Raw genomic sequence first — 18,394 nt, 5'->3', positions numbered from 1 at the left:
TCAAGAGTATCTGAAGGGGGGCTATAGGGGTGCTGGGGACTGTAGTGACAAGACAAGGGGTAACGGGTTCAAACTTAAACAGGGGAAGTTCAGATTGGATATAAGGAAGAAATTCTTTACTGTAAGGGTGGTGAGACACTGGAATAGGTTGCCCAAGGAAGTTGTGAATGCTCCATCCCTGGCGATATTCAAGGCCAGGTTGGACAGAGCCTTGGGTGAGATGGTTTAGTGTGAGGTGTCCCTGCCCATGGCAGGGGGGTTGGAACTAGATGATCTTAAGGTCCTTTCTGACCCTAACTATTCTATGATTCTGTGATTCTATGTGCTTAAAAAAAGAGGCACAGTCACCACAGAAGGCACACATTGCTGCTTCCAGTGTAGCACTACAAACTCCTGGCCCCAGAAGGTGAGTGAGAGAGCTAGACTGAGGTTGCAGTACACAAATCAGCAATGTCAGGTGTGTATAAAGGGATACCCTAAAATCCTGTCTGTGGAAGGTGGAGCCACCTAAACCTAGACTGCTAGAAATGTGAGCACAGTGGGCAGGGCAGTGCTTGAACCATTGTTGGTATATTTAAGTATATTACAACCTGTGTATCTTTACTCTGTGATTCCCCTTTTAGTCTCACGTATTATATTACATTAGTATAATATAATAATATTATATTGTTAGTTATATTAGTGTGTGGTTGCTATAGCTTGGATATACTCCAGTGCTTACATTTTCTGTTGCCTGTCAATGCACTTTCACCACTTACTCAGCACTCGTATTTTAAATGATATTTCTGAACTTCTTCGGTTTCCTATGTCTATTTAGTTGCCTCAGTGTTTCGGACTCAACATTGGAATCCAGATGCTTGAAAATTTGGTGGTGTGAAACATAACTTGTAGGTACCTGAGTCCTCTATTGAAACCAGCCCATGGTGATCACGGAGCAAATGAATTTTTCAGATGACATCTGATTTCCCTGCACTTAGTATTCCTATATGCCCACAATACTGCAGGTGGTTTGTATAAAATTAGATCATAAATAAAGCCTGAAAAAACATCTCTTTAACAATGACATCATAAAATACGGTGGTTATTGCTTCTCAGTGGTTTCAAAGACAAATTTGCTTTCTATATAAATAAAATGCTGTGAGATTTTAACCTAATTAGCACCCCTCCCTTAAAACAGGAGGGAGTGTTTTATTTCTAGCTTGGGGATTATTTCCAGCTCTGAATGAATTGCTTTAAAGGCACAATAAAAAAACAACTGAGCCAGCTCAAAATGGAACTGAGGGAGACAGTAGATGGCATGGGGAGGCCTGCACACGGCATGTCAATGAAACTTTACATATCTGTCCCATTGGTTCCAGCTGGTGCAATGAGCCAACTGACTGAGTACCCCCATGAGCGAGACAGCTTGCAAGATGATTAGCTGTCTGCAGGTGTATTACAGATCACCTGAGACAACTTGAGTGAACTGGGAAGAGCAGGTGTGAATGCTGTCAAATATTATATCAGCATCAAACTGGAAAGAGTGCATCTGCACTGTGGGAGGTCATAGGTGGCCATTAAGCTGTGTTATAGGTTCTTATGAACCTCCAGCAGGCCTGGTTTGCAATTATAGCCCCAAATAACGTTTCCATCTATGCTTGAAAAGGCAAACACAACCTCTTCACTCCAATAAAACTTTACCACATACCTTTATCAGCTGAAGACTGGATTACTGTAATGTACTCTATCTGGAGTGACCTATTGAATTCACTTGGAAAATGGAATATAGCCACTGCTTCGCTGCTTTCTAAGATGTATGCTATCCCAAGAACACATTACACATTCATTCGGATCTTTTGTACTAATATATTATCAGTGAACCTTTTACCAAAATCTATTTCAAGTTTCATCTGTTCTGCTGGAAAGAATATTCCCAGTTAACTCTTTATCTTCTGAATTAACAGTCCTGAGTTTGTGGATGTTACAAACAGACAGAACACAGTCTTAAAACTTCTGCAAAAGGACTTTCACCCATTGCCACTGAATTTTACTAAAGATGGAAAATGACAGAGGGAGAACCCATTATTCCTTACTGGAAGCCTGGGTTCCCACTGCAGTAATTTCTAGATGCCAGTTCAACCTATTCTGAGAAAGTACATGGTCTGGATAGTTGTGAGATTGCTTTTGCTGTCTTCATACAGAGCCTAGATGTCCAGCTTGGGCTCGTCTTTGTGTTTTAGGGTGCTGAAGTTGTGCCCTTTATTTGTAATTTGCACATCAAACTGACCACATCAACACCAAGCCCTAAACAATACAGATATAGGTGCAGATCTGCTCACTAAGAGCCTACTTCAACAGCATGAAATATGCTCCTTTAGGAGAAACAAAATCTATAAACAAGGAAGAATTGACATAGAAAGCCCTGTGCTATTTAGAAAAGAATGAGTGAGGAAGAGGATGAACAAGGGGTGCAGCTACATCATAGCAGTCACAGATCCTTGAGAGAACCCCAGCCAAGCTCATTACAAACCTGGGGCTGGATAGCAATGCTATGTCAATTGAACAAGTTAGTCCTGTGGAGAGGCAGGTCAGCAGGTGCAGAACAGTGTTAAAATATCTTTAATGCCTCTAGAACCCAAGCTGGCAGCTTCCCATGGTGTGGCTCAGTGCTGGGTGGCAGAGGTACACCAGCTCACTCAGAGCTTTTAGTCTGTGTTACTGCAGAGTACAGAGCTGACCCATTACACATTTTTTAATTGTAAAGTTCAAATCTGGAGGGAAAAGAGCAGCAGTATCTCCTAGAACAATCAGAAACCATTAAGGACTTTGCATAAGGAGAGTGGAAAAAAAAGAGACCTGAAAGAGATGGCAACTTGCCACTAGGTTACTCATGGGTATTAATAACAAGTAGACCCATAGGGATAAAACAGAGGCTGCAGGGTGAAGTCTTGTCCTAGAAAGTATCTGCTTTCCTCAGATGAAAGCCTCAGGGGTCTGCCCCTCTTCTACACTGTGCAGCTTTTAGGCGTATTTTCATTTCAATAGAGCATCATGGAAATGAGTTGGAAATTAGCCAGTCTCATTCTTTCTTTTCAGCTCTGTTTTACAGTACAATGAACTCTGCAAACTCCCGAGGCAGACAACTCTTCTGCTTGTTGCTTTTTGCTCCCTGGCAGTTACAAGCCTCTTGATTAGCTGGTGGCCAGAGGCACACAGTGGTTCTGGAGGGCAGCTCCCCTAGTCGCCATTTGGGAGTGTGAACTCTGAAAGATGATTCCTGCTTTGCCTTCAGAAATCAGGGTTGTCCTGGTGTGTTGAGACAAAAGCTCCTGATGCAGTTTTATGAATCCTGGGACTTGAGCTTGGAGCTCACAAGTGCAGGGTGGTGTGGCTGAATAATGACAATGAGATGATGCACAGCTTTGGCCTTAAGTGAGATTTATGGCTAGGGCTGTTCATGATGCAAAGAGTTTATCACTGTCAAAAGAGAAAGAGAAAACAAGGTCTGTCCATTTTAAACAGTTAATTGTAGAGGTTGTTCTCTGTTAAATAGAGGTACAGACATGCAATGTTCAAGATTTTCTGTCCTGGATGCTAAAAAAGTCTGTGTTTAGAGTGCAAAGTTTTCAGTCTGCAAGTCTGAAAAACTCAGCTATATATATATGAGATACACCTATATGATAAAAATACACAAATATCTCTATACTTTTATGAAAATGTTCAGATAAAGACATCCCTGATGCTTCAAATGCTTTTGGTTCACCATAACATCTGGCATAAAAATAATGCTCCAGCATAGCTGTGGTACATGAGAAGTTAAGAGCTTTTATTAATCTCTCAACAGTGATCTCACAGACAACATATTTCAGTTTTTATTAATATAGGTGAACAACAACTTAATTTTGCAGAGGGGACACATTAAATATGCTTTTTCTTCACTAAAAAGGTTCAACAGATAACAGACTTTTTGCCCTGCAATGAATGCTATTTACCTGCACTAGTTTACTTCTTGCTCATTTCAAACATAACTTAATGGGAAAATTTCTCAGTTTTTAGATAAAGGTTTTGAACGAAAATGTATTTCAGCCAGTTTGAATTTAAATATTTTGTGTGTAAGAAAATGTACCTGTATGGTAAAATGAAGCACTCACAGCTTTCCTACCTGTAGAGGAATGAGTGCAGATGGACTTAAACTTGGTACTAGTCCTTTCACCTTGGCACATCACTTATGCCGTCTCTATAACAACAACCAGGAAATCTAGATAGTCTTACAAGAAAACAGTAGAATTACTTTTCTTATGTTCCATGACAGGTATCACAGAAGTGTTTTCATTTATATGATTTGCACCAGTTTCCTTTTGCACAAATCAGCTAAAGTCCATTAGTGAGAAATAACTTGTCTTTTATTTTAACCAGATTCATAATCCATGAATAAATTACTGCCTTGTAACTGTGTAGGGAATAAACCTAATTCTGTGTCAACCTGCTGCTTGCACACAGAGAGGTCCCCGTGCAGACAGCCCAGTGAAGCTGAAGGCTACTCACAGTGTGAAATCCAGAAGTGCCACAGGCAGGCTGCTGAGTACCCTCATGTTTCAAAGAAAGAATAACAAGAAAATGCTGTTGAACTTCTCGAGGTGTGTGGTGAATAACAGCACAGAGTGCTTCTTTTCTTAGGGGACTGTGACAGGATTCAGAGTTGCCTAGCCCCAGCAGAGAGATAATTGCTGTAAGTCATTAAAGAGGCTCTTTTCCATTTTTCATTACTGGAGCTAAATTTTATAAACTGTGTTGAAGGGATGGGAGCTTTAATTTCCTGAGGCTGCATATATAATAATTTTATTTCAAACAACCAGCTGAACCAACCTATACTGGTCATTACATTTCCTGTCTACTTGTCTTTTTGTAGTTTAATTTCTTCATCAACTTGTGCCTAGTTTTACATGCTTTTTCAATTTCTGTTTCTTGAGGCATACGGCAAGTAAACTCACTGGCGGTGATCAGTTAGCACGGTTTCTACAGGCTCTTTTTTAGGATAGCCTAGCCGACATCTAACATTGATCCTACATCATTTATGTTTCAGCTGTGCAAAGAGAATGTTTTCACACTGGGAATGACTTTGCTTTAAACTGTGTCCTATTTTAAGATAAGCCTATTTATTTTCCCCATGCCCTTGCCGCATTTGCTGATCAAAGGCACTTCCATCTAAACAAGTTTTGTTTCTTATAGATGCTTTGCTTGTGTAACATTATTCTACAGTACAACTGCTCACAAAGCTGAATTTGTAACTAACTCAGCTGCTGTATGGATAACTACAGCCGGTGACAGAAAAAGCAAAGTGTTAGTACTCCACTTGTGGGCTCAAGAGGAAGGCAAAGCTGCGTAAAAAGTGTTACAAAAAGAAAAAAAGATTGCATGCTACTTCATAAAAATCCAGGAGAACTTTACCATTGTGGTCAAAACTTCTTTAAGATTTGGCTTACAATCATGCAAGCAGTCAAGCTGAAAGCTGCTATTCAAACCAAAGAAACAGAACTGGAAAAGTGCAAAGCATCACAACAATCAGCAGGCTGCTCTCAGAGCAATCCTTCTGCAGGTTTATTTCTAAGTGGCAGCCCACTAGTCTTGCCTGGACTTTGCAATCTACAGATGCATTCCAGCTTCTGCAGTGTTATGCATCAAGCAAGGAAAGCAAGGAGATACCCAGCTATGCTGCAATTGTATGCTGAAGCTGCACTTCAGAATACAATTCAGAACCACCCTAAAACTGGAGCACTTAATTTTTCTGAACCTTCAAAATCTGCAAAATGCGGCTACAGTTCAGCTTCAACCTGAGGCAGCAGACAGGGTCAGAAGCTTATTGTACTTCATTTATTTGCCAATCTCTGTTTCTAGTCCTGACCAGGATAAAGAAGAAACATACAAGAATTATCTGCCTTACTCATATCTCCTGCCTGCTTTCCAAAGGAAATATGGTTTGATGGCCAAGGGCTGGAGTGGTCAGGATCTGAATTAATTTCTGACTCAAGTTCTTGGTTCAAGAGCTAAATGTTTGTGCAATTCTTAGATTAATCGATCCTGCATTTTGTTGGGAATCCTAAAAAGGATTATAACCATAAAAGTAAATAAGAAAATAGTCCCACTAATTTAAACACAAAATGTTTAAACTCAATCAGGCGTGGGAAAAAATGTAGAGTCACTTTTTATTTGATCTGAATGGGCTTACCCATCATCCTTTTATGTGCATATGCTTCTTGGGTTCAACTATTTTCAGATGATATAACTTGCCTCACATTATCCCACAGATGGCTTTCAGCCCTTTAAGAAATGTATTATGCAAGCCAAATCTCTCAGATGTTTAAACTTCTTTTCAAGGTGTTTTTAGCAATTTTATCTCATTTTATTTTCCTACTTAGGAAAACCTGGCAAAATATCAAAACAAAAATGTGCAGATGAGTGCTCTTCATGGAAACTAGATGGATGCTTAGTACCTTCTCAAGCCAAGCTAACCTTGGGCTTTCCGATGAGCTTGTTGAAATTCAAATTAACTTCATGCTCCTGGATCCTTTCAGGATTAGTACCTCTTCTAATGAAGAGCAAAGTTAGCTCAAGCTGTCTTGTATGATGCACCCCAAAGGCTTAAAGCTGGTGATTGTGCTGGTGAAAAGCACTCTTGACTTTCCTTTTATATTCATAAGTGGGCTACCCAAGGCTTCCTCCCCTGAATTCATAGTGCGGAGTAGCAGCTTACTCCCACGAGGGCAGCTTGCATGGCATGCTTTGCACTCAAAGTGGCAGATTATATTTACCAGGCTGGATTACTGTGCTGCTGTCCCTTATCATGTAGGCCAGTAGGCACAGGGCATTAGGAACCTTCTTGTGCTGGTTATATCTTCATGACTTTTCACACCCAAAGCCTACAGGTAAATTAAAGCCTGTACATACAGGAAAAAGTAAAGACTTAACTGCTTGCACTCTGGCTGCTGGAGATAGAAAGAGACAAGGACACACCTTGTGTTCCCACACAAAGGCCTCAAGAGCTTTGATGTTCCCTGAATCTGCATGTAAGCATACAGCTGATTCCCAGAACTGAAATTCCTGGCCACCCTGAAATCTTCCTGTCTGCATATTCACAACACGGGGTAGCCTGTTCAGGCCTCTCCTTATTGTTATCCAGGGCACCCTTGGTGGAAAATCCAGCACCTTTCTCTGCATCACTTTCTTGGTGTCTGTCATACTCCATGTAATGAGTTTTTTGCTAGTCTAGCATGGATCCCCATACTAGCCCATGAAAATCACTGCCTTTCCCTTTCACAAATTGCCACTCAATCATAGACATGTACTGTAAAATAAAGTGAGTTTAGTTCCCTGAAGATATAAATGATGGCATATGAAAAAGAATTAGGATAATTTGAATTATTTCCTATGCTGGGCTAACCCCTATAAAACTGAGTAGAAAAGAAAAATTGCTTTGACGAAGCAAATACGGTAGTCACATAAAGAATAGAGCTAACCATATGGAATATTAGAATCTTATTTAAATAAACATACTTTCTAAACCAGAAAACCATTCAAGTGTCAGCAATAAAATTTTAAAACACTCTGCCTCATCTCTACATTTGCCTCTGCAATTCCTTTATATCAACATATTATGCCTATGATTTCTGCCTGACAGACCCTTTCCCTATTTACCTCTAGTTGAACTTCAATCTGACTTCTAACAGCTGCCTAAAGAGTCATAGTTGGGATTCTTTGCTCTGTCTGGTTTCTGATAACAGGTAAAGCTTGATTAACTTATCCTGATAAGTTACTATGGCAACTTCCACCAGTGCAGCAAGAATGAAGCATTCACAGGTATGTTCTTAATCAGTCCACATTTCCCCTGACTATGCAATTTAATCCATTAAAACTAAATGGTGAATTGTGCAAATGAGGGCTGAGCCTTGGACTCCTTGCTGGAAGTTTGTAATTAGAGTTTGTAATTAGCTGGGATTATAATGTAAGTACTGCTTTCTGTTTTATAAGACACTTCAGCAAGCCAACAACTAGCAGAGTAAGGTATGAAAACCACGTAACATTGCATTCAAAAGTGAAATAAATCCCAAAGAGAACCTTAGTGTTCTTAATCCTGCAATTTGTCACTATTAATTGTAAAACATGACAAAACATTCCTGGCTGGTTTAGGGCATGGCTACCCGAACAAGTGCAAAGCAAATCTGGATTTTTCTAAGCATCGGACACTCTACTGCTTCAAGTGGGGAAAAAATATGTGGGTATGTGGTCAACATGGAACATCTGAGCCCTTCCTGAAAGCCTGGTAAGTTCACTTGAATCTTCTGGAAAGCTTCCAGAGTGTGTGTGGGCACCTGTCAAGGTGTAAAGTTCAGCAATTTGCTCATGTCCCTAGCATCTATTGAGTACCAGCAGGGTATGGCTCATATCCTGAAGTGAGAGGACAGCCCTGGTCATCTGGTCCGGGAAGGCAGAGTTATATCCTAGGGTCATTACAGGACACTAAAATATCTTGGTCACATCTTTCTTACAACGATGCCATTGTAATCTCTGTTTTCTTTCTGATAAAGCAAATGTCTGAGAGAGACAAGAGAGTGTTTTAGCACAGGGATGAATGGCCTTGAAGTGATTATGGTGTCTTTGCCATGGGGTGACATTAAGGAAGAAATGACATTGAAGAATATGTCCCTATGTATCATTAACTATTTTCTAGATTTCCGAAAGAGTGTTTGCTAGCCATGTTATTTCACATTTTAGCACAGAAATAAATAAGCATTGCAACCTGTGGGAAATGGGATTTTTTTGACAAGTGCTTCCACAACTAGCTTGAGAATTTCAGGGGTTTTATCCCAGGACATTACCAAGTAATTTTGCAGCTGGTCACATTCCTTAGTGAGCTACTGCACATTTCACGGGCAGCATTTTAATTCAATCAATCCATCTCCTGTGTCTCTACATCCAGCTGACTTCACGGTAAAAGAGATTTTTAGGCGACTCAGTTTTGCCATGCTGATTTTTATCAAGCAAGGGGTGACTTGATGAAAAGTGTGATGAAGCTGTGCTTCTCTCTGTGGGCAGAGAGGAGCTGAGTTCACTATTTTCCATCTAACAGTAAAGGTCTTTACCTGGATGTACTCTAGCTGGCCTGGGAGTATGGAACTTGGTGGGATTGTGACAGGAGCTCTTTCCCGGCAATGTGGACATTATACTGGGAGAGATGGGTTGCAGGTAAAAACAGCCATGGTTTTACAGTCCCATCACTACCTGTGAAAGTGTTCTGTTGCTCACAAAGAGTAGGGTATTCACAGTCTCCAGGAGCCCTGTGCCCTGGACAGCATTGCTTCTCTACTACTCTGCACTTAGAGGTATAATCTGAACTGAATTGCTCAGGCACAAGTGGCAAGGGGAAGACTATGTCAGCTTTCTCCTCTCTCTTGTAAACTTGGATATTATGAAGATCATGCTTTACAGAAACAGCTGATTAATTCTTCTGGATCACTTTATTCCAATAGTGCAAATGAATGGTTAGAAAATTATACAGAGACAATGAGCAATGACTAGGAACCCAGCACCTTCTATTTCAGAAGATAAAGATGCCTGAAAGATCTCATTAAAGTGTTCAAGACAAGAACATATTTTTAATACATGCTCAATGCCCTGCACAGGGTGACCCCTCATTGCCAAAACAAATGAAGTAGAAATACCATCAAGGTGTATGATAGTAATTTCACAGTCTATACAGGTTTGTAGACCATGAGCTCCATAAAACAGAGTCTGAGAATGAAGTTTATCTCACAGGATGTCAGTGTCTATGTCCAAGCTACAAACTCTTCTGCAGTCAATGGCGAGAAACAGGAACTGAAGGGTGCAAGTGTATCTTAATCCAACAGAGACTTTTAAAGTAGCTCAGAACAGCTGTACCCTGAAAATGCCTATATCTCTCAACTGACAGTAAAGGATACATTATTTGCGTAGCTCTAGGGCTAAATACCTCCTTTTTGTCAACTGGACTTTATCTGAAAGAATGAATGAATAACAGTTGATTATTTCTAAGATTATAAATGTTCTCTGATTGTTAACCTCATTGACATTCACTATGAGATCATGGAAAAGGAGGTTTCTTACAGGCTCATTTATTATGCAGTGATTTTTTTTTTTTTCCCTTGTAAGTGCTGCTTTTTTTCAGCAGGAGAAATATGTTTCTCAAATTCTTGTTATTTCTGCATATCTATCACACTTTAATATATGAGCATTGTAAGTATGTTATATCAAAAAAGGCATTGCACTTTAAGCAATTAGCTTTTCACTCTAGTCACTGTGGCAGTTACTTAGGTAACAGTTATGATGCACTGCAAATTTTTATGGGCTTGAATGTTTAAAGAGAAAAACAACTTTCATTTCAGTCTGGTTGGGCTACTATATAGTATTTATTCTGTCCAAATATAATAGGAAAGCAAAATTCCCAGCACTTTAAAATAAAGACAATTAACCTAGGGACTGCTAAGAGCTGGGTGCATACCAGCAATGTGGTTAGCTCTGACACAAATGAATAGCAAAGTCAGTTGTCCATCAAGCTCTGGTAGTGTGTAGTCTTTCTTGAATTTAAAAGCTCTCTGTGTTGCCATGTGAGATGGGTGTCCAAGAGCCCCACCACAAACAGTGAAGACCTGGAGCGGAATTCAGTTGCCTGCACACAAGTATCTACTGCCTTTGGAGATGTTCCCTCTCTTCCAAATGCCACTACAGGTCTCCAGTATGTCCTGCACCATACATGAGACCCTCGTGTGAAGGACCTAGATGCCTGTCTCTGGACAGCCTAAGATCTTTCAGTCACTGGAATGTAGGGAGTTATTCAGGTAGACAGCTGCCTCATTTCTGTCTTATTTAGGACCTTACTAGTAGCTCCTAGATCCCTCATTCAATACAGACATAAATGAACCTAATGCCATTTTGGAGTCCTCTGGAGCATTCAAAAGGCTGAAGAACTTCTGTAAGGCCCTCATCATGTTGTTAGCTCCTTGCAGGTACCTAGATAGCTCAGGGCATCTCACTCAGCATGAGGTACTTGTGTTTAAGCATGTGAATTCTGCCTGCTATTGACCACCTTGACTAACTTGCTACCATGGGAGATCAACAAACCCAGCTCCACAGAGCACGTATATTATAGACATTGAATAAAAGACAGCAAACCTCCATTTCTTATGTACCAAAAATGACATGTACATGACATATACTCAGTGGAGAAGCACCAAAACCCAAGAAAACCAACAAAGACATGTACACAAGAGTCATCTATGATTGCTGCCACCAGAGTGCAAAGCCACCGAACATGGTAAACTTGTGAGCATCTACTCAGTCCCCAGTGAGCAAACCTAAGTTCTGAATTTTACAGCCTCAGTCACATTCACTTCGCTAGGGCTATTTGTGGAGAAGTCAGGTATTGACTGCTCAGCAGGGGTTAATCTAACTCAGCTCTAGCCCTCTGTAAGCTAAGTATCTTGTCAAGCCTAAAGTTGTTCACAGTTGAAAGAGAAGCAGTGGCACTTCCAGGGAACTATTCATGCAATCTCAGGCAGATGTCTACATTAGACTGGGAATGCTCTGAAAATGCCTGCTTTCTTATCCTGCTGTGAAGGGACTCCATATTACTAAGTCCCAAAACCTGCAGCTGGGGTTCTCTATTATGCAGTGCCTTAGTACATGCCAGTGTCCAGAGTGGGATCTGCTGAAGCATCTTGTGGGTACTCTTCTTTTTCTCATGGTGTCTAAGAATATGGAGTGGCAACATGGGAGCTGTGCATTTTGCCCTAACGTGGAGCCATGGTGCTGCTAGGGCCTACACCAAGACCTGTGGGATCCAAGAAGTGCTGCTGGATCTGCCAACAGATGCACAACCTTAGACTTGCCCTTAGTGGATGACGGATAAAATCAGATATGATGGCTCTTTTCCTTCCCCTTTCCCCAGTACTATTAAATGTCTTACCTCTCCCCATCAGTGATATCTGTAACTAGCCGCTAAAGCTTTGCTGTTTATGGACAGCTGCATTCTAGAAGCATTGTATTGCTACTCCAGCAACCTAGACTGATACATTGATACAACTGGGGGGTGGGGGATAAAAGCTGGAGGAAAATATAGGAAATCTTTCCTAATATGAAATATTTGGTTTTGACTAAAGAAAGTTCATGAAAGGGTCACTATTTGTGTGAAGGTAAACCTTTCTAGTCCTTGTATTTTACCTGACTTCTAACCACTAGTAATACACATAAAAGTCCATAAAGTGTCAATTTCTGTCTATTACAACCAAAGAAAAATGTATGAGATGCTTGGCTTGGGAAATCAGTTTTCAGTCCACTGTAACCTACAATTTGTTATAAGTGGAGTCTGGCATTGTGCACTTCTGCTATGAGTTCACAATATATCTGTGTGCTGCAGTCCAGCAAAATAAAAATAGCTGCAAAAGGCTGGAGAAAACTAATTGCCAGTAAAGTATAACATATGTTTTTATTTTGAGAGTGAGAATCATTATTTGAAATTAATTGAGGAATTAGCAAAACTTTAATTTCTCTGCTGGTATCCACACTTGTGCACAACTGACTTTTTGCTGAAAAGGCATTTTATGGTCTGGAGTCACTTGCACAGAAGGACCCTCTAATTCTCTACTGGTAAATGATCTAGTGATGTATTATAAATCCATTATTTTATGGAATCTGAGAACTTGTTGGTTGTACCCATATTAACAGTTCAAGAATTCATCACCTTCCAGGCAGGTAGTCAGTTACTGTTGTTACAATCATTCTACTTGTAAGCATCTAAATGAACACAGTTTATGCACAGCAAGTGGGGACACAAGCTTTGCTACCAATTTTTAAACCATATTTTTTCTTTTACTATCCTGTCAAAATGCTAAAGTGCAGAAGATGTTTACATAGTCACTACATTTCTTTAGCATTAACAAGAACATTAAGAATTCACTTTTCCTTCTGCACAGATTCATGCACAGACACATGAAATGAAACATGATCTATCTTTCAGCTAAAAGAGCAGTGTTGATGTATTTCCTGCTTAGATTCATCTTCCAGGGGCTGATAATACAAACTTTCTGTATATTGCAAAAACTATTCATACCCCTAAAACTTTCCTGGGAATGAGATGATGACTCTCAGTGGGTCTTCACCACCCATCGGCTAAAGAAGTTCAACTAATACTAACAAGTACATTTTCAGAAGATGTTCCAGCAGGCACTGTGTTCAATAAGACAGACAACACATCACTTCAGGCAAGGCAGACACTGCATGGCAGTCAAGATCGCGCATTTTATTTGACAACTTATTAAGGTAGAAATCTGTCTTTCCTGTTACTGTTGGAATAGTCTTTCCTTGTTAATACTAAGTAGGGTCTGAGTAGCACGCAGACCTATTCCACCCGAAGACAGAAGTGACCACTGTAATAATGCTCTTAGTAACTGCCTCACATGCATTAGGAGTGCAATGCATCAGAGAGATACAACAGCGTGCAGAACCATTCAGCTGGGGGATGAAATAGTATCACCATTTTTAAAAACGGGACTTTGGCAGGTCTCCCAGGAGGGTTCTGACAGCCACCATCATTCATCCACCTTTGCCACCTGAAACTGGTATTAACCATGAGGGAAGGAGTGATTTCACAGACTTGAACTTAGATATTGCTTTGGCACGGAAACTGAGAATAAACAAAACTTGACACTAAGCAAACACCTATTTTGGAGATTCAAGCAGATCCTGAATCTGACACCAAATGACCAAAACAAACATTGTAAAACACATTTATTCATTGTGCGCAATGCATGCAGACAGCTAATAGGAAACAGAACTGTTTAAACACACAAAACCTGACATTGGAGGAGCTGTACACCTTGTGTTTTAAAGGAGTTATCTGTTGATTAACATCAGACAGGGTGAAGTGGTGTGTCCAACAGCACAGCATCTAAGGGCTGCAGGGGGAAGTAACCTGGGGGAAGTCGGCGTGCTTCTAAAACACCTGCATGAAACTGTCATTTTCACTCTTAAGAGTGTGACCAAAACCTCCTGAGCTATGAAGTCTTTTACAGGCTCATTGTTTGTATTTTCCCAATGGCCTCTCTGTGCAGGTATTTGAAAAATTAATCTCAGTATTTTAAACCATCTAAGATTTATACCTACTGGGTTTTATTCTAAGGCCTCTAGGGAAATAAAATGATGAGAATAAACATCCTATATCAGGAAATTGTCCTATCACTGCATATATTTACCATTTCTAGAGTCTAGACAAAAGGGATTCTAAAAAACCTGAAACATAAGCTCCACTTTCATGAACGTCCCAGAGAATTTCCTGGGCAATTCAGATCAATGTCTTCACAGTATATACCAACCTGTTAATTTTAGTCTTTTTATAGCTAAAATGCAAAGCAGATTTGTTTTTTTTTTTTAAATCATGGTTTCTATATAGTCTTTGGAGCACTGGTAAGGAATTGTTCACAACAGATTTATTAGGTTCTTATTGTAACAAAAATCATTACACAATGGAATAAAAAATAGTTAAAAATATGACTGAATGGACACTTAAAATACATCCCACTTTATTCCTAAAGAAATATTTCAGGGTCTTTTGCTCATAGAAATTAAGACTTTATTTACTTTATTTTAAGGAAAATAGGAGGGAAGATAAAAGAACATTTTCCTACAAAGTATATAGTCCTCTCCCCAGGGTAAAGAGTGTGAAAGGTTTTCTTTTTGATACTGGATGCATGCCCATCCACTTATCTATGCAGCCTCTATACTGTACTTGAATGTAAATCACTTGCAAAATGCCACAGCCAATTTCTCATTTGCCTATCTCTATAGTGTGCATATGCATTATGTATTATATGGTTAATAGTGCATCGGCTCCATAGCGGATAATCAAGAAGGCTTCCATGTCCTCCTGAAAGAAAATGTGGAATCATTTTATACACGTCCAGCCAGGTCAGGCTGCAGGATATTCTCGGGAGAAATGCCAGATGAATTAAGACAGCACTGTGCTGTATGGTGATGTGGTGGATACAGAGGTACTTGGGGCAGCTCAAAAGCAGGAGGTAGCATGTTTTTATCAGCATGGGGCTCTCTGTAGACTAATTAGTCCTGCTAAGAAGCAGGTTATAATAGTCCAAGCTAAGTCCTTTGAGGTACTTCACAAGTTAGATGATGCATATCTGCATGGTGCTGTGTGTCTGCCTTGCCCTTGGGCTGTGCTGAACCCTGCTGAGGAGCCCTTCTGTCTGAAATCAGGGAACCTCTAACATTCGCAGAAACTTACAAAGCTGGAAAGGATAAGGGAATCCACTTTATGAAGCTCCCATGGAGAAGCTTAGTGGTTTGCCCAAAATCAGACAGCAAGATAGGGGCAATTCTAGGGAGAGAGCTCAGGAAAGCCTGGGAGTTTGTTTCCATTGCTCTACTGCTATCTCAAGGCACAGGACTCAGACCTGAATGCCACAGTGGTGTCTGTATTGCTGAACATGCATATGTGGGGGCTGAGACCATGGAGACACTTACACCACCTTTTAGCTCCCTGAAGGAACACATACCCTCCTTTCTGGGGGTGAGGCATCATCCTTGAAGTGGGAGAATAATACTGGAAGGAACCATCAGCTCTGGGCACTGGGCAGAATTAAATCAGCCAGAATGCAAAATTACAGAAAGAACTGCTAGCATTTTAGCCTATAAGACACATACAAAGTAAAGATGGTGAAAATGAAACTTAAAGAAGTGTTTTGCCCAGCATTGTACAAAGACAAATGGGAATGAAAGTGAAGAATAAGAATACCAAAGCTTACACCATGTTGCATTGTCCTCCAGATAGTCCTCTGGGAAGCAAGAGGGAAACAGATTCAGGGGACAGAAAAACAAAAAACAAAACAAAACAAAATAAACCACAGGTTATACCAAACAGGCAACCACAGAGAAGATAACGAATCTTTATAAGCAGTTGATTTTAAATGAGAAGTTTTAGATCATGCTTTACAGAAGCGACAGAGCTCAGTGGTTAAAATTGTTTAATTTCTGACAGTATTTATCTCACTGAAATTCAGGTGTAATTGCTAGATGCCTAGAATAAGGTTGTCACTTTTTGGCGCTTTGTAGCGGAGGTATATGGAATGATTTCTCTGAGCTGTTTAAAACTATACTTTAGGAAGTGATGAATCATGCTTTAGAAATGTTGGATGCCTATTCAGTTGCCTAAACCTGTGTTTAAATAACTGAATGAAGACCTTTATTTCTGTTAACAGTCAAAACTACGGTCATCTAGTCTTCAAATCTAGGTAGCTGGTTACAGGTATCTACACTATGGATCTCTATATTGAGTCAGAAAAGTCCTTGTTTTTGCTTCTGTTGCAGTTAGTAGAGAAATAGGGTGGAATGCAGTTACCTAAATAGTAAGTGAATCTAGGAGCTCTGAGGTATCCCATCTTACTTCCAGACAGGTCTCCTGTAACTTTGCTTTCATATCTGGACATCCTGCAGACCATAGGCATCTCAAGTAGCTTTACATGACTGTGTTTACATAGCTGAGTCCCACCCAATGGGACCTGCAGAGAACAGCTGGGGCTCAGTTCTCTTCTACCACTTGGATGCCGCACAGGATGGAATCCTATACGGTCTTCTACCCAGCCTTCAACTGCCAGTCAGGAGGGCATGAGCATCCCAAATTACTGTCCTATCTGTGAGCTCAATTAGATGTCTCAATGTTGCATGTCTGCCTGTGGAAATTCCAGCTGAGCCCTTCATTTCCCAATCTATGAGAGGTGTTTGTGACAAATGGGGTGAATCACTCTCCAAAAATGTGTGTCTCTCTCCATTCACTTCAAAAAGAGCCTGACTTTTAGGCCCTGTGCTGTGAATATGTGATTGAATTGGTTGAGCACAGGTATCTTGAGCTGCTTGAGATGCTGCAGCATACTCTACACAGCTCCCCACTGCTGCTCCATAAGTGTATTGGTCTCTTCTAGTCCTGCGCCATATCTGCTGGTCCCATGTTTCAGACTCTCTGGAATGTCCCAGATGGTACTTTAAATCCATGCTTAGACAATTCTCTCAAGGTATGCATATCTTCCTAAATATATATGATAATTTTAAACCAGTTATACCACTGCTTTTGGGGGATGTTTATTTTTTTTCACATTTTGCACAACTTATTTTGATCTCTTTCTTATTTATAAGGCTTTGCTTGTTACAGCTATGACAATGACATAAGGAAACTGCTTATCCTCCTCTTGGAATGGAATAACTGAATTAATCACACTAGTTCAAACAAGGACAAAGGAGCAGTTTCTCAGATGGGTTCAGTACCTGGTGATTTCAGTGTAGGCTTCTTATGAGTTATGTTCAGCTGAATTAAGCTTATAAATGGGGACATGAGTAGGAGTAAAAATAAATGGTTCAGATATGCTACATGTCTGTATAAGATAGAGATGCAGAGGAAATACTTTCTAAAGTTGGTGTCTTCTGAGGACATGCTGTCAAAGACAGATGAAAGCAGAATAGTTTGTCACTTCTTTTGAGGTTTACATCCCTGCATGTCTGGACTTTGTGATGACAGTTTAAAGTTAAGTGGTCTGACAGTATTTTATGAATACAAATTCCAGAATAGACTTCTAAAAGCAGTAATGTAACACTGAACAGTCACCTGACTCAGGAAAGAACTGCTTCTTATATCTATGATAATCAAAAGGGGTTTTAATTGCTTGACAGAATCATCAAAATACTAATATTGCTGTATATTTGTATTAAGCACTCAGTAAGAAATGATCATTGTGCAGACTGGAAAACTGCTGTGAGCAGGATTCTTCTCACATTCTGCTAACAGCTCAAGGATTAGGAGGACCTAAATGAAGTTGGTCCTCCAGGCTCTGTCTATAGTTAATGAAGAGAGATACTTGATTCAGGGAATGATTCAGCACATTAAACACCAAGGATTTAATGCAGGCAGGTTGAATGGTGTTCCTGTGAGGCAAGAGTGCAGCATATATATCCTTCTGGATAAAATTACCCAAGTTGGTGTGCGAGGCAGGCAGTGACCTTTCCCAAGTGTTGCTAAGGGATTACAACTCTGAAACAAGGCCTTCTGCTCAAATCCACATAAATAGCCTTTCCTCATTTCAGCTGAGATCAGTGGCCACCTCTGACTTAAGGGATTGCTGTTCTCAGCCCAAAAGGAGATAACATGCACATCGCTGCCATTTGGAGATGGATTTGATACCAACACTCATCACAAACAGAGCATAAGTAGTTATTCTTTTGAATATCACTAGCAAGAAAAAAAACAGGTATTTGGCTTGAACATTTTTTAAAGTAACAGCAGCAATGCTAAGCTCTTTGTTTTTTTCTGAAATAATGTATGAACAAACCT

At 40.1% G+C, this 18,394-nt stretch overlaps 1 protein-coding gene across 3 annotated transcripts in view; it reads right to left on the bottom strand.

Annotated features, from left to right (window-relative positions):
- Positions 1 to 18,394, bottom strand: part of GPC6 (glypican 6) — a 725,860-nt gene that overhangs the window by 40,852 nt on the left and 666,614 nt on the right. The window contains exons 7-8 of one of the 3 annotated variants that reach the window (XM_062624579.1): positions 15,822 to 15,851; positions 14,507 to 14,929 (exon numbers count right to left, since the gene is read on the bottom strand). The exons of 1 other annotated variant lie outside the window; for it this stretch is intronic. In XM_062624579.1, the coding sequence (XP_062480563.1) occupies positions 14,870 to 14,929; positions 15,822 to 15,851 (90 nt within the window). In that variant the 3' untranslated portion in view covers positions 14,507 to 14,869. Of the gene's footprint in view, positions 1 to 14,506; positions 14,930 to 15,821; positions 15,852 to 18,394 lie in introns of those variants that run through there. One more of the 3 variants, XM_062624577.1, reaches the window with a different exon arrangement.

Source organism: Pezoporus occidentalis, unplaced genomic scaffold, assembly GCF_034315485.1.
Source record: "Pezoporus occidentalis ecotype Australia unplaced genomic scaffold, CSIRO_AGI_Poc_V1 ctg27, whole genome shotgun sequence".
NCBI lineage: Eukaryota > Metazoa > Chordata > Aves > Psittaciformes > Psittacidae > Pezoporus > Pezoporus occidentalis.
Note: the sequence above shows the minus strand (reverse complement) of the source record. Positions and strands in the feature narration are given on the sequence as shown.